The sequence below is a fragment of the Haemaphysalis longicornis genome, unplaced genomic scaffold, assembly GCF_048455015.1.
Source record: "Haemaphysalis longicornis isolate Haplotype H1 unplaced genomic scaffold, Haemaphysalis longicornis Haplotype H1 scaffold_3, whole genome shotgun sequence".
NCBI lineage: Eukaryota > Metazoa > Arthropoda > Arachnida > Ixodida > Ixodidae > Haemaphysalis > Haemaphysalis longicornis.
The window spans coordinates 34,118,391-34,143,687 of NW_027526335.1; the positions used below are offsets into that span (position 1 = coordinate 34,118,391).

General features: G+C 47.6%; 1 protein-coding gene across 8 annotated transcripts in view; it reads right to left on the reverse strand.

The window, feature by feature from the left end:
- LOC144174246 (choline/ethanolamine kinase) overlaps window positions 1–25,297 on the reverse strand; it is a 134,456-nt gene that overhangs the window by 18,453 nt on the left and 90,706 nt on the right. For 3 of the 8 annotated variants that reach the window (XM_077702832.1, XM_077702826.1, XM_077702828.1), the window contains exons 2-3: window positions 7,702–7,824; window positions 3,318–3,368 (exon numbers count right to left, since the gene is read on the reverse strand). In XM_077702832.1, the coding sequence (XP_077558958.1) occupies window positions 3,318–3,368; window positions 7,702–7,824 (174 nt within the window). Of the gene's footprint in view, window positions 1–3,317; window positions 3,369–7,701; window positions 7,825–8,552; window positions 8,804–25,297 lie in introns of those variants that run through there. The other 5 variants (XM_077702833.1, XM_077702827.1, XM_077702829.1 and 2 more) reach the window with 3 other exon arrangements.

Consider the following 25,297-nt stretch of genomic DNA (forward strand, 5'->3'; position numbering starts at 1 on the left):
TCCCAACGGGGTCAGCAGAGGTGGTACCCTTAGTCCAGGGCTTGCTGAGTCAGACCGATTTGGTCGTTACAGCAGGCACTGGCCAGCAGTGCCTCCCATTGCTTCGCATTAGGGTTCCTGATTTGGGGGACAGCCGTTGTGCTTTGGCATTCCCAGGGAACAAAATGCAGATAGGGGCTTGCCCCTACCTTGCACTAGGGAGGAGTGGATCGTTGGTGAAACTTTTCAGGCCACAAAAAATAGCGATGCACTGCTTTTGCTCAGAAAGTAACTAAGAACATTCTTTTTAATTATTCATTCCTAAAATTAGTTGACGTCAGATATCTTGTTGCCCCTACAGACCTCTGGAGAAACAGCCTGTGGATGCACGGGATCAGTACAGCTGATAAACTTGTACTGATGTTGCTTGACCCACCCATGCCCATTAGAAAAAAAAAAAAAAAATATGTGGCAGCTTCAATTTATCTCGACAGAGACTACTACGTGCTTCATATGTAAAAGAAACAGTTAGAGACTGAACAGACTAAACTAAAGAGACAGTTTGTGTAATACGTGCTCCACTGGCATTTCGAAACGCATTTTAAATGAACATCATATGACCCAAGCGAAACTTCTAATGGTGTTCAAAATCCGCCATGCTCCACTGCAATTTCAACAGCAGTTGAAAAAATTATTATTCACCTGCTACATTGCCGCGGCACTGCTGCCATAAAGTTCTGTTTTCTTACCATAGAATAACATTTAAAATATTGAGTTATCTCGCAATGAAAGCATCGCCACTTGTATTTACGATTACTTAGAAACATAATTGGGTAAGATGTTTCTTTTTTATACAAACTGCAACTCATTTTCAAACTGTTTGCCCTCTGTATTGCTCGCACGAGAGTGTGCTGTCAATAAAGCTTGAGAGAATTTTTAACTTCAGGAAAAATAAATTACATGATGTGCCTGGTAAAACATTGTTCATGTTAACTTGTATTCCGTTCTCAGCATTAAGTTCCGGAAGTACAAGCATTTTCAGGGCAGAAAACATGAGCATCTCGAAGACGTTGGACAGCCTCGAATGTCCTCCGCGACTATCATTTGGCACATTTTAACTAAATGCTGTTGAACCTAGTGCAGCAGCATAACGTTTGCAATTGAGTCGAATGACATTTGGTTTGAATGCACTCGTGGTGTTGACGCATGTCACTTTACCTGCCATTGCAATTGTCTGTGGTGACCCAAGAAAGAACTTAATGCAATTGTTGCTAATTTTGCAAAGTTATTTAAGGTACGAACATGCAAATAGTATACAGAAAGATTTGGACATACAACACATGCACTGCACATTTTTAGGCTTCTCCAAAAAAAGTCACAAGCACGCAGGCACACATGCACGAAAACACACACACACACCAATAACAAAACTGATCCCTGGGGTCCCTGTACTGGCTACAAATGTGTCAAGAGAACATACCCTCTATTGTTTGTACCTTACTAGGTACAAGTGTTGCACACAAATCCAGAAGCTGGAGTACATCATACTGCCTGCCTTTTCGCCACCTGCCCATCAAATGGCAGCCTATTATCGCCTGCCTATCGAATTGCAACAAGCTTTGTCCAGATCACATAATCCCGTATTGTTAAAAGTGCATCAGTGACTGCCTGGGTGGTCAGGCTCCAGTTCTGCCGGGTGGCCCTACATTTAGAATGCCCCACCGTTCGGATCAGCCAGATGCCGGGCCATTCGAGGTCGCCAACACAGCTCCGTGCCGAAAGAAACCTGGGGAGGAGCAGTGCCCCCCGTATGCTTTCCTCGGGGTGTGGGGGCATGGCTTGCAGGGTGGCCTCTGGCTGGCCAGGCATGGAATGGCAGGGCACACCACGCAAGCCTGCCATCTGCGCAGGTTTGATTTGTAAAGCGCATCCACGTGCTTACCACTAGGTGGGACTGCAATGCACCCCTCCTTGTGTGCGTTCTTTTCAAACGTTTTCAACACTTGAAGCATCACCAACGCCCTTGTCGGAATTCATATTTTACACCAGTGTCTCTCTGGCACTCTTTTTTTATCCTTTCAGCCCACAAGAATGCCCAGTAAAAGCAGAAATTTTACTGCAGAGCTGGTCTCCTATGATCATCTTCTCAACTTTGCAACCTGCCGCTCTTCTGTAAAGTGCGGGCCCATGCATGCGTGTACTAATAATGCCTACCAGGAATACAAATGAGACACTAAACTTTCACCCAGCAGTTACCAGTAATCATTCCCAGTAGGGTGGACGGGCTACCCCATTTTCACATTTCGGACAATTAAGCAATCAGCTCGGGTAATGTAATCAACTCTTCGACTATTGAATTTGGACAAGTTTTCTTTCAGTCGCAGAGTAGTAGAGCATCAAAAGAAGTACAGAGCACAGCCGTTTTTGCGAAAACTAGCAGAGAATGTTGTTCAGCACCTCGAAGAAAATTCCCTAAATTCAAATGGCTGGCAGTTGGAGTGTTTTATTTAAGTGTTCTCACTATGTTTTTGCAACGGGCATTGCCATATTGCACCACCCACATGCAGAGCAACTGCCATCAACAAGCGTGTACTGCAATCCCATACCAGTTAGAAATTTCTCCAAATTTCACATGAACTTTCTTCCATTGCTCAAAATATGTTTTTATTATTTTGAACACTCCACAACAATGCAATTGAAAAACCTCGCCTAAGTGCATCCATTAAAACTTTTTTTTTTCATTTTGACTAACGCTAAAACTTATTAGGGACCACTGAGTGTACACGCATATATGACAAGCACCATGACAACACAATGAGCTGGTCTACCCCGCTTAATATAATTGCTAATAACTTTGAAGCAAATCAACAATTCTAGATTTAGCTTTTTTATAAGCTGTGTGAAGCGCCATCTCGTGCATCTCTTTAGATCGCCATAGAGTTGAACTCCACTTATGCATTCTAGGTTATTGCATTTTACCGGCTGTTCAGCCTGGCTCCCTTGTAGCTCGCTAATAGTTGTTCAGATAAGCTTTTACGGATTGCATATTTTCATTTCCCAGTCCCCTGAGACTTTTCAACAAGGTTGCACAGTATCATCTTTGCGTGTGTGTGCACGCATGTATGTGTGAATACACATGCATGCACACTCTCTGCCTTTCCTCCTTTAATAAAGAGTTTCTCTCTCTCTCTCACACACACATTATCTACACACACACACATATACATACACCAGTGAGGACTTCTACTCCACCGCTGCAAAGCTTCAATTATCAATCCTGGTCTCCCTGTACATGTGACTTTACAAAACCACTATTCTTATCCCATGATTACGCTTACTTCTGTTCAGGGTGGGTCCATCCCATTCCAATCCTTTTCATTGGCATTTCCCTGCATAAAAGATCCCCACAGTAACCTGTATTGCTTCCACTATTACTTAAAATCATGCAGAGGACAAAGCTTTTTTTCTTAGCCATGCATCTAACGCTAGCTTTTTCTCCTCTTCTCTTTTCTGTACTGAGATTTGCTTACCTTTGTGCTAAGCTCTTTCCCACACCCAAGATTATAGGTTGTATCCACTGGCATGCAGGCAACCATGAGAGTGTGCCCTCATTGGTTACATCAGGCTCCACGAGATGGCGGTACTTGTCCGTGCTAAGCACATGATGTGTCGGGCGTACCAAACCGTACCCCACCGAATGCAAAGTAATGCCTCGACTCCTATGTGAGTGCGATTAATAACATCTCTGTTGACACCACCGCTGAGAATTGGGTTGAAACGGAGTTTTTTTTTTTTTTTCTGCGTCACGCGGGCGCAGTGGCACAAGGTGCGCCATGTCCATGGCACTTTGGCCATGTCTGTGACCTTTTCCAGTGTTCCCAAGTGAAGAAATTGACGGCTAAACTTTTCGGTGAATACCACCTATACGTTGTGAGTGGAGCTATCAGACAATTAGAGATAAGCAGGAAAAGAGTGAGCGCTACTAACGAGAATTGAATAAGCGCTGTTAAACATTCTTCACCAAAGTGTGGGAAACCCAGCCAGCTCTAAGCCAGTAATGTCCCAACCTGTTGCCACTATTAAATGATGCAACACGGAGAAAATAAAACAGAAAAAGGCACATCTTAATCCTGCCCCATTATATCGACTCACGTGGCGAAATGTCACGAGAAGCTATTTTTTTGCTTGGTAACTACAGGTAAGCTGCAGCTAGAATTATCAATAACGCAGCAATTCTGTGCAGTATGAAGGTACGAGAGAAAGGTCTTGCTGTACACCAGGGCAGGGGGCCTAAGAATAAACAAAGCCGTCTACAGTGAGATCCACTACGGCAAGTATCTTTCGAGCCCCCACACAGTGCTCCTAGTCGACAATCTGCCCCGACAAGTGGATGCGGAAGCAAAGTCCAGCCAGGAGAGACATTATGAATAGAGTGAGATAAGCACACAAGTGGAAGATAGCAGAGTGGAATTGGCAACAGCAAGGCCATCGAATGACAGAGAGAAGGGCAAGTCGGCTGTCAATACTCTGGCGTTGGTGTAATGATGGTTTTACTACTGTTTGCTCCGCAAACACTCCACAAAGAGCGCGCACTCATCTCGCACAAGCCACGCAGTGCAAACGACATTCATCACTGTTGAGCAGCTGAGCGTAAAAGACAAAGACCCCCCACCTGCCTCTTCAACGCTACGGCTGGCGAACAATGAAGACCTCCATTACGAACGTCACTAAACTCAAGACACAACCTTTGCGGGAGTGTGTGTTCTGCTCTTGAATGAAAACAAGTGTGCAAGATGAAAACAGAAGCTCAGATGGCGTGAAACATTAGATCTTGATAACAAAGAAATGATATTTGCCGAATGAGAGACATCATTATTATTGTACACAAAAAATCCCGAAAGCAAACATTCCTGCAAATTGGAAGTGCACAAGGTAAATGTTTTCTTTCTCTCCGTTCCGAGGGTCTGCTTAAAATTAAAACAGCAAAAGGTTGTCAACCGGCTGTCGGCTGTCTGAGGGCATTTTCATTGATGTGCAAGCCGTTGGAGTACTTTTCCACTGACAAGTTAAAAGCCTAGATGAAGGGTAATGAACCACAGCTGCCAGGTTACATTCTTACTGTCCACAGGCTGTGTGTTCTGCCTGCACCCTTTGTGCTGCAAGAAACAAATTGAATCGATGACCCGCAGGTCATAAACGACCAGTCAATGCAAGTCAAGCATTGCTGGCGACACCCGAGGCACAAAAAGCGTTTGATTCCTTTCCTGTCCAGAGGGGAAGCAAACGAACCAAGTAAACACAGTGCACCTGCTACACAGCTGCAGAGCAGTTGTTTGCTTTGTGCAACAGTCAAGAACCACAGGAGTAAGCGCACGCCACTAGCAGCATCAAAAGGCCTGTCTCCTTCATCCCACCGGAGTTACTTCCCAATGTGCCTACTTTCTTCCTGCCACTGCAGATCTACACTGATGTGCCGTTCAGCAGAATGTCATTTTAACAGGCAACAGACAAGGACCAACCACCGAGTGTGTGTGTGTGTGCGCAAGTCAGACTGCTCTGTAACCACTTCCCACATTACACACGTCCAGACTCTGCTATATTATTTATTACAAACCTGCTCAAGCGGAAAAAATATATATATGGAAACCCCTATTACTATTCTTCATTTTTATCAAAACAACCCAACATTGCTTCAATGTTTTACAATACAAGCAAACAGAGAAGAACTGCTATAAAGATTGAAAGTCCACTAGCTTAAGGGGAAAAAAACTGCTTTGCACATGTACATACAGTCATTAACTTTATTTCTGCTATGCCACGCATCGTGACTGTATTCTGATGTCTAGCCCACCAACGATACAATAAGAGGCATAAGCCTTCAAAATAAGCAGAACATTAAATGTCATGGCTACCATTCACATTTTTTTCTAGGTCACTTCCTCGGTTATGGTAAAGAAAATAATAAACGTAAACACAAAACGTCTTGGCTACCCATTCATAGTTAACAAAAAGATGCTCAAAATATTTTCACAAGTAAACAAGCATGTTTTCTGCAATATTAGCTCTGTCGAGCTCCCTTTATTATTTGGATGCCAGAAGTTACCTTAGCACCAGGCAAACATTTTTGAATTGGTAAAATAATGCCACTCTAGGCATCCTTAAAACCTGAAATGCTTCCAAGCATGGATTTCCAGGCCCTCACAGGGGACGAAGACTATACCGTGTCCCCTCTTTTCATCCCAGCTTTTTAGTTATACCACCCAATCTCATGCCCCATTTTCCACACTTATTCTGTGACGGCATCAACGACCGCATTCTGTTTTCACATGTCGTACTGGTGTTGCTTCAGGCATTTGCAAAAATGACTGAACTTGCCTACGCATACTGCTGAGCAGTCCATACAAGGTATCCCATAAAGAACATAAAAAGATTGTAAAGCTAGAATAATTTTCGCTCCAAGCTCCATACTTCTGGACCATGCAGAGTAGCATGCTACATTTCTTCCATACAAGATTTAACCAAAATTCCAATCACGTGTAGTTAGATATTGCATGCCGATCCCATCTTACGTCTGTTTTAAACAGCAGCTATTGATTCGAAGCAATTTTTTCCCAGAGGAGAAAAAACATCGTGCTTTTGTAAAGCAAGCTGATCAAGGCCTGGAAATAAAACACAGAAGGCATAGAACACATTCCCAATGAAATGTGGGCACTGGAGCGAAGCTGAAGGAAGTACGGTCACCCGTACTGGCATTAAAAGTTGAGGCTACAAAATGCAGCTTATGTCCAAATCAGGAGCATCACTGGGCCAGCAACACCGGCAAAAGCTTACAATGTAATTTTACTTTTCTACTCTCACCAGCGTCCAACCAAATATCATGTATGCAGGAATTGAGAAGGAAAATTTTCAGCGCAGCGCAAAGAGTGAGGCGGATGGCGAGCATTTCTACAGGGGCCGTTCCCTTTCCCCCCTGCTGCTCCGAGCGGCAATTATCTCTGTAAACACACAGCACGGCAGGCGTCGACATGCCAGTGGGAAAGAAAAAGGCAGGGTTTGCTCAACAAGTAATGGGCCATGGGCTGAAGGCAAGGGCAAATGTACAGTTCTACGACATTAGGTGCCAGAAACTGGGCAAGGTGAGCTTCTTCATAATGTGCAGCCAATGCCGTGCTGTACTACAATCAACCCTCGTTACTTATACCTTGATGAGACCAATAAATTTTTCAGCAGATTAAAGTGAAAGTCAAATTAACCAGCATCAATATAAATAGCTTCAGCTACTGACGGGGGTGCTACATTTGCGTTAAGTGACCAAATCAACGAAAGTCAACTGTAATGCCCGGGCAAATGAACAATGTATTTTGTAGCAGATAACATGACGCAATGTTTCCGGTGCTTTCATTTCGCAGGTGTTGCGCAGTAGATAACTAAATCGATGCACTGGTGCTGTCTGATAGCTGACACAGCATCGCAAAGATGTTGCTTTTTCACAGGGTGTGGCAGCACTGGCAGACATGAATACCAGGCAGGGCAAACCGGTGGTACTACATGCAGACATGAGACGCATGCCAGAGAAGAATACAGCGCACACATCATCCGGGTCTCGTGTGACAGGATGGCGCGTAGCCGCAACTCGAGCTCTCGAAGGCGCTGATCAGATATCCACGCGGGCAGCGATGCGTAGCCCGAGGCGCAAGCTACTTGCGCGCAGGAAGGACCCACCTGACGGACTTGAAGACCATGTCTCGGCTCGAGATGCTCTTCCACGTGCCGCTCAGGAACTCCCGGCAGATATTGTACGCCTTGTCTCGCATGTCCTCGGTGATGAAGACCTCATCGGGCTCACTGGGCGGCAGGTAAAAGGCGCACAACACATTAGCGGACGCCGGGAGAGGTCACGTACACTCAAAACACACACACTGGGTACGCTCCATGCAACGAACTGAAAATACGAAGGAAAAAATGATGCCGGTTAGGTTGCCGGCGTGTGCCGCTTACTTGAACCTGAGAATTTCAAACACCCTCTTCACGATACGAAGGCCGTGACTGAGTTTAGAGGTTAGAGACGGCGAGTCGCTCTGCATGCCGAATTCCGATCGCTATATCACGCTGCGCGCAGAGAGGACCGGAGGTGATCGATATTACATCCGGCGGCGACGGTGACCAGTGGTGCAGGATCGGTAACATCGCAAGCCACTAGACCCTGCAGGGACAGTGCTTGTCACCCGAGCAGCGCCGCGGACACAGCACAAGCGTACACATCTCACACGCGCCTTTATGCACAGTTCACCCTTTTGTGCACACAGAACGCACCTAAGAAAATAACAGCAGCCTTGTCAGCACCGCCTACAGCTTTCAACTTCGTCGTTTTCTATCGCCCGTCGGAGACATCTCCGTGCGTTGGCGCTTTAATGAATGTGCAGCAGACGACAGACACCCCGGGTCAGCACGATGCGTCAACGCCAACTAGGGCGAGACGCATCGCGAGGTCGCGAGCTCCTTCGCTCTCAACGCGGAAGGGTCAGAGAAGAGGATGCGCAAAACAGCAAAGCCCGCGACTCGGTCCGTCTCACCTGTCGGGGTGGAAGGCTAGAAACGAAATCTCCTTGCCCATGTGCGTGTACATTTTGGCATCTGTAGGAATCACAGCGTCGCCGACAGTCCTCATAACGCGCTTTCAACCACACTGTCGAAGCCGCAACGCGCGCCACGCAAGTCTGCACTCACTGCCGCCGCCGACGAATACGTCGACAAAACGGAGCGGTCATGCACGCCACGGCGCGTTGTGGCGCCGGGCCTGAGGGGTGACGTCATAGGTCACGCCAGAGCCGACGCCAGACACTACAGCAGTGCTAGACGGCTTGCTCTGACGCGTAGCAAGAAGCCTGCGCTACGTCTTCGCCCCCTTGCGGAAGAGACCCGGAACGGGGATTTTCCCCGCATGCCCGCATTGCGTGCTACGTGGCGAAGACTGAGTCCGGGCCAGTCCGGGCGTTGTCTTTGGTTGTTGCGCCTTGCGCGGCTGCTCTATTCGCGGCACGAGCCCCGCCAAAGTTGACTCGTTTTTGCGCTGAGGGCACGCTCTCGAGGCATGTTTATTGTGGATGTATTTTGCAGTAACAGCGCTCAGCGTGTGACTCATACGTGAAATAAAGCGAAAGACAAAGGTTCAAAATAAAAAAACCAAAGATACCCGGAAAGGTACAACTACGAGCTCTATATCAGGCTGATTAGAATGAAACAAAGGGGACTAGCGCAAAACAAGTCCAGCGGAACGAGGTAATTGACATCTTAGCAGCTGTTTTGAGGATCGTGGGAAAAAGTTTGGTCACCACTTGTGCACATGGTTGTTCTTTTAAATCAACCCCGCCTATCCAGCCACGCGCTCGCAACGCGTAGCACAAGCTCATTAGCTTCCCACGAACTGCGCAGATGCTCGCCGGGACCCGCACACTTGACCGGTGAGTTCCGTGACCCGCGTTTTACCGGAAGGCACACTGTTCACAACTTCATTATAACCGGTTGCGTCCATTTGTTTGCGTCCGGGCCAGGTGTTGAGTGTATACTGTATACAACGGAAACGAACTCTTTTCACCCACATTCTTTTCTTTCGCGTTGAATAACTAAGCAGATGGCACGGGCGGGTGAAAGCAGGATTTGGTCGGCAGGCGCGGAGGAAGGGGAGAAGTAATCACCCCATCCTTCTTATCACCGCCCCTTCTGTTTTCTTTTTCTTTCTTGTATTCTGTAACTACGGTGACAGTTTCATGACTTAAGCGGCCAAGGAACTACTTATTTTTTATGGAACCACTATATTGACTTGCTGCGCTTTTTCAGTTCTTTTTGTTGTTGTTGTTGTTGTTTTTGTTGTTGTTGTTGTTGTTGTACGTACTTATGCGCGTGTTCGCAGATATACTACACATTCAAAAGCTGTTTGGATACACACCTTCAGGAGTGGCATGGTCGCTTTTTTTTTCTCTGAGTGCGAGAGCCCTGCACCATATACATGCAAAACACCCGATTGCGGTGTTCGTATAGATAACAGAGCACGTGCCGTGGGGTATACTTGAGTGAGCAATAGCAAACTAAGGCACCAGTGTTTGGAGTGAAGCGATTGGTCATGACTGTTGCACAAGAAACGCCTGTGTACACGCCCACAGGGGCAACTGGCCGTTTACGCCAAGTCGGTGGAATTCGATTACCCTCCCCGTGTTGTTCCGGTAAGCGCACCATTGCTCACTTCTGTGTTGCAGCGCTGCGCGTAATATCTCGATAGCGGGATAAGTTTGTGAACAAGGTGCAAGAATCTCCTTCTCAGAGCGCCCCGGATATGTCTTGCACCCTGCAACGCAAGACGCGGATTTTCCTCAACCGGCGGAAGTCTGCGACAAACGTACCGGCCGTACTATTCCCCACGATGACGCCGCCTGCGTGACGCGTTGACATGTACGAATGATACGCGCGCACACACAAACATACGTACGGAAGCGGCCAGATAAGGCGCCTTATCAGCCACGCGTCGTCCCTCACTACGCGCTGCACCCACGCGAAGCTGACATGAAAGACGAATGCCAAGACTCGGCGAGGCTTCCGTACACAAGTTGCAGCCCAGAATACTTCTGAGCAGTTCGTGTGCTTTTGAGAAGTGCTCTCGCATATGACTGACTCTGTACGGACAAAAACAGACAAAACAAGACATTCAGAACTGTTCTGGATCAGTTCCGAGGCGTATTTCCGCGATTTCCGTTCGTTTAAAAATGCACAAGCAGCCGGGAAGGGGGGAGGGGGCGCATCTGGCCCGTGCCCCCCTCCCCCCGAAATGTTTCGTGCTAGGCTGGGGTGCGGTTTAGGTAGCCTGAAGAACCACCTGAAGTCGCCTGCAGGCACGGAACCTGCAGCTTTAAGGACATTCTTGCTCATATAAAGCTGAAAATAAGGGCTACGTTAACGTCTGTGCCCGCTCCATATGCTGTACATGTCAACATATACAGCCCGGGGGCATTTCGCGTCGGATACACCGAGCAGCGCCGGGAACCTGCCGCGAGCCAATCGAGGCAGTCCCGCTGTTTCGCTGGCGGAATTAACAGCACGGCCGGAAAATGGCGGAACAGCAGGAAAAGCCTCATATAGGCATACATATGGTCTGGATTTCAGCGTGTCCCTTGTCTTTACACTGGTACAAAGTATAATCACATAACAGAGCATGTCACTATTTTGTTCAGTCAACTATCAATCCTTGATATGTTTATTTTTCTACCGACATCGCATTTCATTGACTATTGCAGTTCCATAATTTCTGCTGCATGAAAAGCATTGCTCTGCACATCTTGTATTTCCTCCACACATCAACAAAACTGAACAATTCTCTTTATTGCGGAGCTTCGTCTTTTTGGCACTATTCCATTGTTTCCTCGGCCTCCCTCTTGGTTAGAATCAGTATTCTGGATTTGCTTAACCGGAATTTTATTGAAGCCATGTCTGTTCAATTTAACGGATAGAAAAAGAATGAAATTTAAGAAACGTGCATCAAGGTCAACATTTAACAGCAGTGCAGTAAGGTGTTCCGCTAAGCGTAAGTTTACTATTAACAAAAAGGACGAAGACGCACGTTTGCTAGCTTCGCCGCCATAATATACGAATGTGCCGCACGTACAGTCACTGCGATTCGAAGGTTATCGCGGGAAAGCTACTCTTTCAAATGAAGCTGACAGAACACCAGCTTTAGCAAATCTTCCATGCCAGTTTCGTTATCGTCGGCGTAGATAAAAGGCAACCAAGTCTGTGCTTGATAACAACGAATGTAAAGCTTGAAACCCAAAAGGGTGGCAAGTCAGTCGTGCGGGCCATTGTTGTAGCATGGAACAGCCAACAAGGGAGAGAAGAGTGCGAAACCTTGATTTTCATGGTTCCAAAACGAATCCGCAGGACGGTGGCACGCGTGGCCGCTCTATGCTGGCGCAATAACCTTCAAATCGTGCTCGACTGTACTTTATAGCTAATAAGAAAACTTATTAGTCCCTTTTCTAAAGGAAAGTCTAAAACACGCGAGTCTAAAACACCCAGTGTCGGCCTCCGCTTCCGCCTGACGAACTTCTGGGACCGCGCGCCACTCACGAGCACACTCATGATCACACTCACGAGCGTGTGCCCGCGTAACCTGCTCACGGACGAACGAATCACCCGTGGCCTACCCATAGACCAGCGAACGGGAATTTAGTCCATCATCATTATCATCATCATCATCTAAGCTCCTTAAGGTGGGCTTTACTGTTAGTGTTCAGCATACACAAATCGCATGTTAAAGTCAGTTATTTTAAGCTTCGTTTGAAAAACAACGCGCAAGAAGCCTTGCCTACATATTTCCCCGTCTGCTGAGCACGAGGTCGCGGGTTCGATTCCCGGCCGCGGCGGCCGCTTTTTCTGATGGAGGCGAAAAGCAAAAACGCCCGTGTGTACGAGATTTCGGCGCACGTTAAAGATCCCCAGGTGGTCAAAATTAACCCGGAGCCCTCCACTACGGCGCGCCTCATCGCCTGCGTTGCGTCGGCGCGTTAAACCCTTCAATCAATCAATCAATATTTCCCCGTCCCTTCTTTTGGTCGACCGCCCCCCCCCCCCCCAAGAAAAAAAAAAATTCCTGGCTACGCGCCTGCTTTAAAGTTATTACGTTTGGTACAAGAGCTTTGCAAGAAATTGCGCGGTAACAATATTTTCATTCTTGGCTCCTCCGCTCCTCTCGGCTCCTTTCCATGTTTGAGACCCTCTTCAGCTTGAAAGCAGTGTGTGTGGCGGTTATTTTGTGAGTGGAGGGACTCTGGGAAGGTGGATTAGACATTTCAGGGACAATGTCCGCTTGGTCGAAGGGCGCAATTTCACATGCCGTGCGGACGCGCAGCTGCCCTGGTATTCAGGTCACTGTAAATTCCGATTCACGAGTAGTTTGGCTTTACCTGCGGTGGGTCTGATATTTGGAAGCCATTTGTGGTTGCAAGCACTCCCATCAGCTCTCCCTCGTTGCAACGTTCTGGCGGATAGATTTGGAATTGGTGGAACGAACCTGCCTCCTTTTGTTACTAGGAATTATTTTTACGGAATTTCTAACGGCAAAGAAATCACGGTTTTGTATTATATGTGTAAACGAGCTAAATTAGGAATTATACATAGATTCGTTAGAAGGCAAGGAGGATAAGGAGCAGCAGGGATGCCTTTAATGATAACGAGAAGTCAACATGGCTGCGAGCTTGGCTTGCTACTACGTATGAACATGAGAGGGGCGAAAATGAGCTTAGGAAGCGAAGATCACGAAAATGAAAGCCGTTCCGCTAAACGTGAAAGCTGTCGGAAGTGCAAAGCAGTGATTCGCCCTAGTGGGCTGTGGCGTCGTTATCCTCTTACTGCTACCACCCATCACGCTCTTCGCCTCCCTGTCTCACTCCTCTCTTGATGAATTGAACGAAGGTTTGTCCAATGCAATTCAAATTTCCCGCCTTCGCAGTGCTCGCGCGCCCCCTGCCTGGAACAGCACGAGCGGGATCTCGCACGGGCAGTTTGGAACGTGTCGTTTTTGGCAGCCACTTTTTTTTCTATTACTATCGTAAAAACCAACTCAACGGGCGTTCTTAACTGAATGGACGCGAGGGCTGCCGGTTATATACACAGATTCTGCCTCCAATGTACCTGCTGTTTTCTTTGTGCTAAGCAACGGGGAGATGTATGACAAGCGTCAGCGATTCAGGTGTTTCGAGCGGTTATGGCTATATAAACCGCCTGTTTTTTCGAAGCCTCTGTTTGGGTCTGACACGCCGCAACGCCGTGGGGCTCCACTTGGGTCCGTCATCTCGCTGCGCCGCCCATGATTCCGGCACTCCACTCGCTTGACATTGCGACAGCGAACGAATTACGTCGACAAGGCGTGCCCTAAAGTGCTCTGCACATTAAAATTATCATTTCGCGCCAGCTTCAAATCGTGACGTAGTTGCACTTGCTTGTGTACTACTGCACAGAAACATTTTCGCGCCTAGGCTGTCTGTCGTCACAAGCGTGTCGCGTATGCTCTCAGCCAATCATAGCTTGCGCGAAGTGAACGCTGTGGTACGAACATGCAGTAGACAACTTGGAATTTCGCCCCTGGGCAGTGGGTGTAGCATACTGGGGACGAACTCCCACGAACGTTGCCAGGCACAGCGAGGGCAACCGAACACGTATTGTTTAGGACGGAAACGGAAAAAATGGTCCCGGAAAAAATGGTCCCGGAGAAAATGGTCCCGGAAAAAATGGCTCTGGAAAAAATGGTCCCACTGACCATCTAGGAAAAAATGGTCCCATGGCCCAGCCATCGTGTTTCCCTTCAAGTTAGTCCGATCTGAACTTTGTTGTGGTTTGATTTTGTCCCTTTGCGTTTTAGCTAAAGGTTTGAGAAAGATGGAATGCTTTAATATTCCTATAAGGGGCCGAAATTAACGCCTTTGGAGGCTAAAATCTAAGAAAGAAAATTGGGCAGACAGACAGACGGACGGACGGACGTTTTGATGGATGGATGGATGGATGGATGGATGGATGGATGGATGGATGGATGGATGGATGGATGGATGGATGGATGGATGGATGGTAGGGCTGAGCATGGATTAAACATTTTAATGCAAGTAATTGGATTAAAACCACACAAGCAACTGCGAGGCCTGGAACCGTCGGTTTGTAGCTCAGTCGCACACAGCCATCTCAATGTCTGGAAGGTCATAGAAGCTCTACGCTGCGAGGTTTCGTCAGTATCGGTGAGAATTGCACAAAAAGCCGTGGGAGCTCCATCAAAGAAGCGCACAGCGTCGTCCCGGGTCTAGGACATTTCGGTGCAAGGCATATCGGTGCAGGACGTTTCGGTTCAGACATTTCGGTGTACGGATATTTCGGTGTACGCACATATCGGTGTATGGATACCGTTTCGCTGCACAGACAACTCCGTGCGCAAACATTTCGGCAACCGAATTATCTTGTGCTTGCTTGTTTAAACAGCCATTACATTTTTATTTTCGCTTAACGTGTGTTAAGTTCGGGCTCCGCATGTAATTAATGAAGGCCGCCGGTGGCCCATGTATTGGCGTCGCCTCCGCTGGTGGCTACTTTCCCGTGTCCGTTTCATGTGGCCGCGCGGACGCCGAGTTCGGAGCCGCGGAGAGCTGTTGTGCCCGTCCTTTTGTGTGTCAAAGGATGGGGGCGATTGGCCTAAGTACGTCTGTCGCGTCGAGGGTGGCAGGGTCATTCGGCATAACAAGCTGACGGGCGGCCAGATGATCGTATCTCTTAGTGTTGAAAGCGCGCGCGGTGCAAGTTTGGAAAATCTTTGACTCCGGCGGCGGGCGCTCTTCGTCGACGGGTCGTTCGCCTCGACGATGGTCGCCTCGGCTGGCAGCGTCTCTCCCCGTGGTCTGTTCAGGTGGCCGGCGGCGCCCCTTTAGTCTGGGAGGGAATTAGCAACTCTCATTGTCACGCCGCGCGCGCAGACGCCCGACGTCGTGGGAGGCGTCGCGCGGAGGGAGGTCAGCCGCGCGGGGACCGCTCCGGGCCCTCGGCTTGGCTGTTGTTTGTGCAGATGCCGCCGGCTGAACGTAATGGATGGTTCACTTTAGGCCGCAGATGGCCTGTATTTTCTGGCCGGGTGCAACAGCGTGCGTAGGAAACGCACTATGAGTGTGTAAGAGAGAGTGTTAGGTCACGTGACCGCAGGTGGGGACATGTGTGTGATTGGCTGGTTCCTGTGGCCAATCAATGGTTCGTAATAATTGTTTTGAAAGGTTTTTCTCTCTTTCTTGAACGCCCCCTTTTTGGAGGCGGGGTTTTTGCTATCAAAACCGGAGTGTTGGGTTTTGTCGGGGGTCGGTCGAGAGGGGATCTAGTTTAGTATAGATCTCGGCCGAACAGGCTGCTGCTGTCAGAGTGACAATGTAACCGTCACTCTGACCTGATGTAAAGTTGGAGTTTTGTAAATAATGTAAATAAACCTAATATCTAGCAAGGAAGGCAGTCCTCATCCCTCACCCGCTCCCAGCATCGGTCGTCGGTCATCGGTGCGAGTCGAGATTGTCCTCTCGGCTCGCGCATCAAAAGAACATCACTATTTCGTCTCCATCAGTTCGCCAAGAAGATGGAGAGGCGAAATTTAACTACGTGGGTTATAGACAACAATCTAGCGCAGCATTTGCATTTTTAGATTGGTGCCGTCTTCAATTTTTTTAGGGTATTTTTAGAAACTGAGCACTTCTATATTTTTCTTTAATACCTCGTTCATTTTAGCAAGACAAACGTTCTTGGTTCGATTAACCGGCTTTATTCGAACAAGACTTTTTCGTGCCCTTGGCTTCGGGACGAATTTTTCCGGGACCATTTTTTCCAGGACCATTTTTTCCGGGACCATTTTTTCCTACACCCGTTTAGGAAATCGTCGACCGCATAAACGCCCCGGGCGTCCTTTGTTCTTTTTTAAAGGGTTGCGCTAGGGGCTTTTCGCAGAAACTGACCATTTCAAACGATGTTCCGCAAACTAGCACGACACAAAGTTTTACTGAAGTTGTTCGTCTGTTAGCATGCAGAGTAGTGCGCATTCTCTTTTGCATTAGGCCTAAAATCTTAGTAAAGTCATTTGTCGCTCGGTCGCCATAGTTGGGGAAACGGAGAAGGAAGGCAAGTGCAACGCGCAAAAGACGAGTTTCGTGCGGATTTGTGCGACAGTGTGCACGGCTCGCTTACTGGCGTCAAATAACGAGCTCGGTACACGTGATTCACACTGCAACGGAGATTGCGAAGCCGGCCGGCATCGCATCAGTTCGCTCGGCTGAAGTTCAAGGTGGAAAAGGCTGGAGGCAAAATGCGACTAGCAAATCTGCAGGTCGCAGTAATGCATGGCGACGGTGCTCTTGTGGGGCGGCATTCCTCTGCCTGCCGCGCACAGGAAAACGTCAGGCCGGTGTGCAGCTGTTCGGCGAATGGGTTATTTCAGGACCACGGCTGAGGCCTCGTGTGCTAGAGCGGTCGGGGGTACAACGATGCAAGTTTCGAAGGAAGGTCGTGTCGGAAAAACAGCAATACAAATCTACACGCGAACTCTACACAATAAAAGGTGATTGGGGAAATGGGAAAAGAAATTGCGATTCGCCAGGCGTTTTCTCGCACTCGTCCAACTATGTCACAAGGTCTAGTTTGTGTGATTGGTGCCCGCCGCCGAAAACTACCGCCCATAAGCACGACTGCAGCGCTTGTAGCGGTGCCCCGGGTTCCGTCTTATCGCTCTGCTCGAACGCTGACAGGAAGTGACCCTGTATTTGGTATCGCACCAATGACATCGTTGATGTTTGCAGCTGTGAATTCGAAGATTATTCAGGTACTACATTCGCCCAGAGGGCGCTGTCGCAAGAAGGTGCATCGAGTAACGTATTCAGTGGGAAAAGTGCATTACTCACGCAGAGAAGAGAAGTGATCACCTCCCTTCTTCCCCCTCCCCAACTACGGCCATGTGGCCTCCCCCATCTTACTATGTCATTCAATTAAATTCAAGAGGTAATTGAACATCGTCATCTTCACGTAACACCGCCATGCTAAAGACATGCGGATCTAGTCGAATGGCAAGCGGGTTAAAAGGGGTTACAGGAGTTCTTTAAAAAAAAAATTAGCAGTGGCTTAGCTCGGCTATGCCACGATATACGTAGCGCGAGCTAAGGTTCATCTGGTTATTCTTAGCTTTCCTGGTTGTCTAGGATTAACTTGATTATCACGCTTACTGCTGCTCCAATGACACACACACGGTACACGCATTATGTGACACATGTATATTTATCAAGCGGCTCCGGCGCAGCGTCACCAATCGCCCCAGAGCTAAGCTTGTTCGCCAGGCACACGCCGGTGTTGCTGCGACGCACGAGCCATCGGTTCCACACCCGGCCACCCCTCACATGATCATCAAGTGGACCGGGCCGCCACGTGCGGAACGGAGGTCGGCGAAAACGCTGGGCGCGTGGGGTGTGTGAGAGACACCGGGCAGCGAGCAACGTTCTGTACGCCGTGTGAACTGGCTGCTCCGCGCGCATGCGCAGCACGGCTCTCCAGGAGCCACGCGAAAGTGCTCAACCTCGGCCAGTGTAGCTCACGCTACAAAAAACGTCACACAAAATCAACTGTGCGCAGTATAGCAATAACAGCTACAGTGTCAGCAATACTGCAGTATTGTGACAGTAATACCGAAATACTATGACAGCTATCTACTGTCACAGTAATCAAACAATTAATGCCGCATTATGGCGGTGACGAATGTGGCTGCAGATGCAGACACGACGTCGCCGGACAGCTTGTTTTAATCGCCAATCGCGCGTGGAAAAATGACGATTTCAAGAGCGACGTGCAGCGATGAATTTCTCCAGCCTCTTTACTATTGTCTCTTTTTTTTGTTTTGTTTTTTTTTTTACGTGCACACCGGAGACTTTAGATGAATGTGGCCATCAATACCGGTGTTGTCATCAACTATATCTGACGCGGAAATTAATGGCGAAAGTAGGGCCGGCGGACTTGTAGGCATTCCCATAACAGTGCCTATTTTATAGTGGAAATACACGTATTCTTGTCATATGAGCCGGTGATTAAGAGGGCGGCGTAATTTTGCATTGATTCTGGTTTGTTAATAAGCAATGTGGTGTTCGGATCTCATACAGCAGCAACGCATTTCAGTACTGGGACGTCGATACTTGTGACCTACTTTTGGTGAATACAACGTCCCCCTTCGGCCTGGAGTTGTTGAGCCAGTTATTAAAGGCTAGGTATTCCAAATAAAAGAACAGGGATGCACGTTGTCTCTGTGGTTCGTTTAATTAGCCGTCTTGCCCATTACATAAGGCATGTTCTTCGCTGCCTATGTTTTAACTAGTTTTTCAATTTATGAGGTCGTGCAGCATCGCTTGAACTTACAAAATTGAACTTACAATGTGGCTTACAAGACAGTACGATGCTGGTAGTCATTTTTTTTTTCCTGTTTAGTCTTCTCCCCCCGGTCGTTCCTCTCCTGTGCTCGGGAAACTGACACGTGGACGCGGGAACATTTCCTTGGGAGCTGCTTAAGTACAGCACTCAGGGTGTGGACTGTTGCAAAACGGCAGCGCCCGCCTTTTCGAGTCCAGGATTCCTGCCCAAGCGCCTCTAGTTCTCAAAGCGGCCACCACGTGGCATATCCGAATCAAGTCCTCCGTACAAGGCTGTCTTCCCGCATTCTTCTCGGGGCAGTCGCGGCGTTAGACCGGTTTGACTGTCAACGGCGACGGTGGGGTCAACTCCTGCTCCTCAAGTCAATTGTTCGTCTGTGAGCGGGGAGTCGCTTCAATAGGGTTCCCCGCGACTATTGTGAGGTGGCAAGCGGATGCCTCAGAAGAGTTGAAGCTTGAGCCGGTTGGCATAAGTTGGCAGCGCAATGAACAGGACGAAGCGAAGACAAGACAAACACAAGTGCGCTTGTCTGGTCTTCGCTTCGCCCCGTTCATTGCGCTGCCCTCTACTCTGAAAGCGGAAGCCCTCTGCGTTGGGCTTTTGGTGGAATTTGGGAAGGTTGTCCGCTGCGAAGTAATTCACGACGACTACTAGATATACGGCTTATGTCTATCTACGACTCTATTTTCCTGTTTATCGCACATTTCATACCACGGAAAAAAAACATTCGATAATAATTACTTATTTCGGACAGCTACAACCGCGCAACGACATTTTCGAGCAAAAAATGTAACGGCAGCAGCCGCCGTAGCTTTTTCCCGAATTTTGGTATTCTTGCCTGGCTTTTGCGAAAATTCAAATTCCAGGGACGCATTAATTACGTAAGCAGAAAGCATGAAATTTCGAAACGCGTTCAAAAAAGTACCTGCGAGCGATATTCCCGGTGCGTCACCTTAGCTACTTCAATGAAGTTTTGGAATTGATTCAATTTTAGACATCGTGACGTATCAATTAGTTTTTGAATTCCTTTGTCACTGTCCATTATTACCTTTTCGCACGATGCGAACTCACGGACACACCACTACAAATAAAGACTTGTAACTAGTGCTTCAACTAAGGGCTTAACTTCCCTAAGAGTAATCTTAGGGAATCTCTTAGTATCTCTCAGTTTCTTCGATAGGGCATTGAGTAAAATAAGCTAACAAAGACACAAGTACAAGTTCTAGCGTGTGTGACAATTAATGCGTGCAAGGTGCCTATATAAATACACGCTAAACATAAGAAACACATAAAACAAACGTGCGCAAACTGCGGATCTCACCCCATGGCAGAACCAAAACTGCAGTTCACTGAACGGATATCGCGTCTGATGAACATTAAATTTTACTGCATTTCCTGTTAACGGTGTCGATCGCATGAAGTCTCAAAGTAGCCAGCCTAACCTCAGGTGACTTCATTATTTTTATTGTCGATCTCCCTATTCACAAATTATTCGCTTAAAAAGTATTCACATATACCTTTTTCTTTCCTTTTTTTTCTTGTTTTTCTAGAAATAAGAATTCCCGTGGCCAACGCGCCCTTTACCGCTGTGGAAAATCTTTGCGGCGATATATGAATAACGAGGCCACTGCGCTAACATGAGTGATCACTGTGTATGAACTCTGAAATGTGTTGTAGAAAGGTTTTGAATTTGAATCACCCCGAATATGTGTACTCCGGTTACAAGGCCGAATGGGGTGTAGGAAAAAATGGTCCTGGAAAAAATGGTTCCGGAAGAAATGGTTCCGGAAAAAATGGTCCCAAATCCAAGGTAGGAAAAAATGGTCCAGGAAAAATTGGTCCCGAAGCCAAGGCACGAAAAAGTCTTGTTCGAGTAAAGCCGGTTAATCGAACCAAGAACGTTTGTCTTGCTAAAATGAACGAGGTATTAAAGAAAAATATAGAAATGTTCAGTTTCTAAAAATACCCGGAAAAAATTGAAGACGGCACCAATCTAAAAATGCAAGCGCTGCGCTAGATTGTTGTCTATAACCCATGTTAAGCGAAAATAAAAATATAATGGCTGTTTCAAACAAGCAAGCACACGATAATTCGGTCGCCGAAATGTTTGCGCACGGAGGTGTCCGTGCAGCGAAACCGTATCCATACACCGATATGTACGTACACCGAAATATCCGTACACCGAAATGTCTGCACCGAAACGTCCTGCACCGATATGCCTTACACCGAAATGCCCTAGACCCGGGACGACGCTGTGCGCTTCTTTGATATAGAGCTCCCACGGCTTCTTGTGCAATTTTCACCGATACTGACGAAACCTCGCAGCGTAGAGCTTCTATGACCTTCCAGAAACTAAGATGGCTGTGTTCGACTAAGCTACTAAACCGACGGTTCCAGGCCTCGCAGTTGCTTGTGCGGTTTTAATCCAATTACTTGCATTAAAATGTTTAGTCTATGTTCAGCCCTACCATCCATCCATCCATCCATCCATCCATCCATCCATCCATCCATCCATCCATCCATCCATCCATCCATCCATCCATCCATTCATCAAAGCGTCCATCCGTCCGTCTGTCTGTCTATCCAATTTTTTTTGTTAGATTTTAGCCTCCAAAGGCGTTAATTTCGGCCCCTTATAGGAATATTGAACCATTCCATCTTTCTCAAACCTTTAGCTAAAACGCAAAGGGACAAAATCACACGGCAACAAAGTTCAGATCGGACTAACTTGAAGAGAAACACGTTGGCTGGGCCATGGGACCATTTTTTCCTAGATGGTCACTGAGACAATTTTTTCCGGGACCATTTTTTCCGGGACCATTTTCTCCGGGACAATTTTTTCCGGGAACATTTTTTCCGGGACCATTTTTTCCGTTTCCGGGCCGAATGCAATCCGCGAAATGGAGCGAATCGGTAAACATTAATTTTGGATACACATAAAGAAGCCCGGGAATCGCGAGCTATAGCGTAAGGTCAAAAGGGGAAAATCCCCGCTTCAAGCTTGATTGATTGATTGTGGGGTTTAACGCACCGACGTTTCATAGGCGATGAGGCGCGCCATAGTGGAGGGCTCCGGATTTAGTTTGACTACCTGGGGATATTTAAAGTGCACCGAAATCTCGGACACACGGGCGTTTTTGCTTTTCGCCTCCACCAGAAAAGCGGCCGCCGTGGCCAAGAATCGAACCCGCGACCTCGTGCTCAGCAGCGCAACGCCTTAGCCCCGCTTTACGGAATGGAGCCTTTATAACCCACACTCTCCCTTTTCGGAACCGACTTCCCAAACAACGACAGCGAGCCGCCTCATGACAAATAAATTTTTGTTGGCGAAGCTTATTTCAATACATAGTGTCCTATGTATTTTTCATGCATGCAAACAAAAAGTTACATATCTAAGCTTCAAGGTGCAAAATTATCGATGTATGAAATATTGATTAGTGCCCCTTCGCTGATTCTAACTGCAGATCTCGAAGCATTTCAGGTGGCGAGCACAGTAATGTGACTCAGACAACGCAGTAAACCGTTCATCGGGCAAAGTTCTTTGAAATGTGGGTAAATCGTTGAGCGCGATGCACCAGTACAGGTGTATGTTGAGTGACGGTCAGCAGTATCGGCCCATTCACATTTTAGATACTTTACATAACCTAAATAATACCGTCACTGTAATGGGTACGCCCAGTACCCATTGGTTCCTCTGTAGGACTCACACAACATGCAGTTAAGGTAAACTTTTGGCTGCGATCTGTCTGGTTGGGAGGCTACAAATGAAAAGCTATAATTACACTGCAAACAATGGTACAATGAATGGAGAAGCCAACGTTTCACAACCAGCTTTCTTTCTCAGGGGTGACTGGGGTCAGGCTGCTGCCGCGTTCGATAGCCTTTCAACGCGTTAGGTACCTCACAAAGCCCTTCTCTGTCTAGTGCAGACCATGCGTGTACACAAAAGTGAGAGCCCCAAGGTAGCGATTAAGGTATTGTGAAGTTCGCTGAATGTGCCACCACTCAAGTAGAAGCCTCTTCCCCCATTTTCGTTCTCGACGATGGCCGTCCCGATGAAGTCGATTCTGTGGCCGGGTGCATGGCAGTGTTATAGCTATACATGCCCTACGAGTTGACACAATTTCTTTTGTGGGCAACAAAAGCCACCGAAGAAGCCCCCGAGGCAGAATTACCGCGACCATAAATCGCCGTTATCAGCAGTTACTGCTCGACGGTTCCCCGCCTATAATGGATGCGTATCGCAAAGAGTCGCCCAGTACACCTTGAATCTTCAAACCGAAACTTTAGTAGCAATAGCTTTTCTTGGGAGGACTTGGCTAAGCAATTAACGCCTACGTGCATGCGTTCGTGCTTGTGTTCGTTCATCGAAATGGCTCAACGCATATATTCGCGCATGCGCATTTCCCCTGACTGATTGATTTATTGATTGATTGTAGGGTTTGACGCCCTGATGCAACTCAGACGATGAGGCACGCCGTAGTGGAGGGCTCCGGATTAATTTTGACCACCTTGGGATAACGTGCGCCGAAATCTCGTACAAACAGCGCTTTTGCTTTTCGCCTCCATCAGAAAAGCGACCGCCGCTGCCGGGAATAGAACCCGCGACCTCGTGCTCAGCAGCGCAACGCCTTAGCCACTGAGCCACCGTGGCGGGTGACTCCCTGCCCACCTCCAAATTTTATATATAGCTCATCACAGTCGATCGTTATGTGCCTTCCTGTGCATTACCACAACTGCCCTCCTACACCCTCTGTTTTACCCTTGTGCTTCATTCACCTGCTCACCATAAGACCTACCTAGCTCAACTCTATCTCATTTTGAATCTCTGGGATGCCTCAAATGCAGCAGTAAAATATGAAGCATTGAACCCGCATAAAATCGAAGTACTTCGTTTGGATGTATTTAGATCAATTTAACCTTTTCGGCACGTTCAGACATTAGGCAGTTTTAGCATATCGTTACCGTGTTTACGTTACCGTTTACCGTGTTTGCGGGAGTAGGCTGCGCAGCGCGAGAGTTACCGCGAACGGTAACTTACCGGCACAGGCTTCACCGTCACCAGCGGCTTCCGGTAACACGGTAAACGGTAACGCAAACACTGTAACGATATGCTATAACTGCCTAATTATGCAGTACGTACTTGAACGAGCCATATGCGGAGACGAGCTTGAATACTAATGGTGCAAGAGTCCAGTAAAAAATTAAAGCCGTTTCACTCAATGTGAAAGCTGTCGGAAGTGCAGAGCAGTGGTATGCCATAATGGACTGTACCGCCGTTATCCGCTTACTGCTACCACCCCATGCAATTCAAATTTCCCGCCTTCGCAGTGCTCGCGCGCCCCCTGCCTGAAACTGCGTCATCGGGAGTTCTGGACTGGATTGGATTGGATTGCATTGGATTTGAATTGGATGATAAGCAGCAGTAAGCATGATAATCAGATAATCCTAGACAACCAGGACAGCTAAGAATAACCAGCTGAACCTTAGCTCACGCTACGTATATCCTGGCATAGCCGCTTGGCTTTCGAAGCCTCTACGTTACGCCGCGGCGGAGGGACCGTGGCAGGCTACACCGTAACACCGTGGCGATATGCTTGGTTCCAGCGAGCGAGCTAGGACGACAAGGCGAGCGCCTAAAGTGCTCTGCACTTAAAAGTGTTGATGCGTCAAAGGCACCGGTTAAAATGCAGAAGTATGGCAGCATAAGTTGCTGCTGTAGAGGGTAGTGTACACATATGCGATCTCTTAGTTATCCCAGATACAAACGGAACGACTTAGCAAGCTCAAATAGAATTTAATTCATTTAGTTATTAATGTTTGATGGGTGGGGGAGTCTTCGAAAAGGCGCAACTAAAATGGCCCACTAGTAAATATGCAGAACTTCATTACTCGCACTTGCAGGCAAATGTCATAGTATACGGTTCACAGGTGTCTGATCACGGCCGTAACTTATACTTTACACCGCGCGCGTTGATTGAAAGGTTGTGCTCATTATTTTATTTTACTGTTCCATCTGCTTGTCTCTCTTTTATAAGTGTATATAGCCCAGCCAGACAGGCATTTGGACGTTAAACATCGGCACTATGAAGTTCAATGACAATCATTTCCAACTCTCGCTGAAATTGCGCCTGCGATAACGCGCTAATAAACCTCGCTCACCATCCCGTTTCGATAACGCCTGTCCCATTACTTCATAACCCTAATATTCCGGTTTGAGTGCCGCGACGATATATAGCTTCTTAGAATAAAATCAAGTTGTGAACAAGATGCTCTGACTCCGACATCGCTGTACGACGTCAGTTATATATGTGAGCGTTACCTGCACACACGGCGTCGACCAACAATGTCGGCGCTTAGA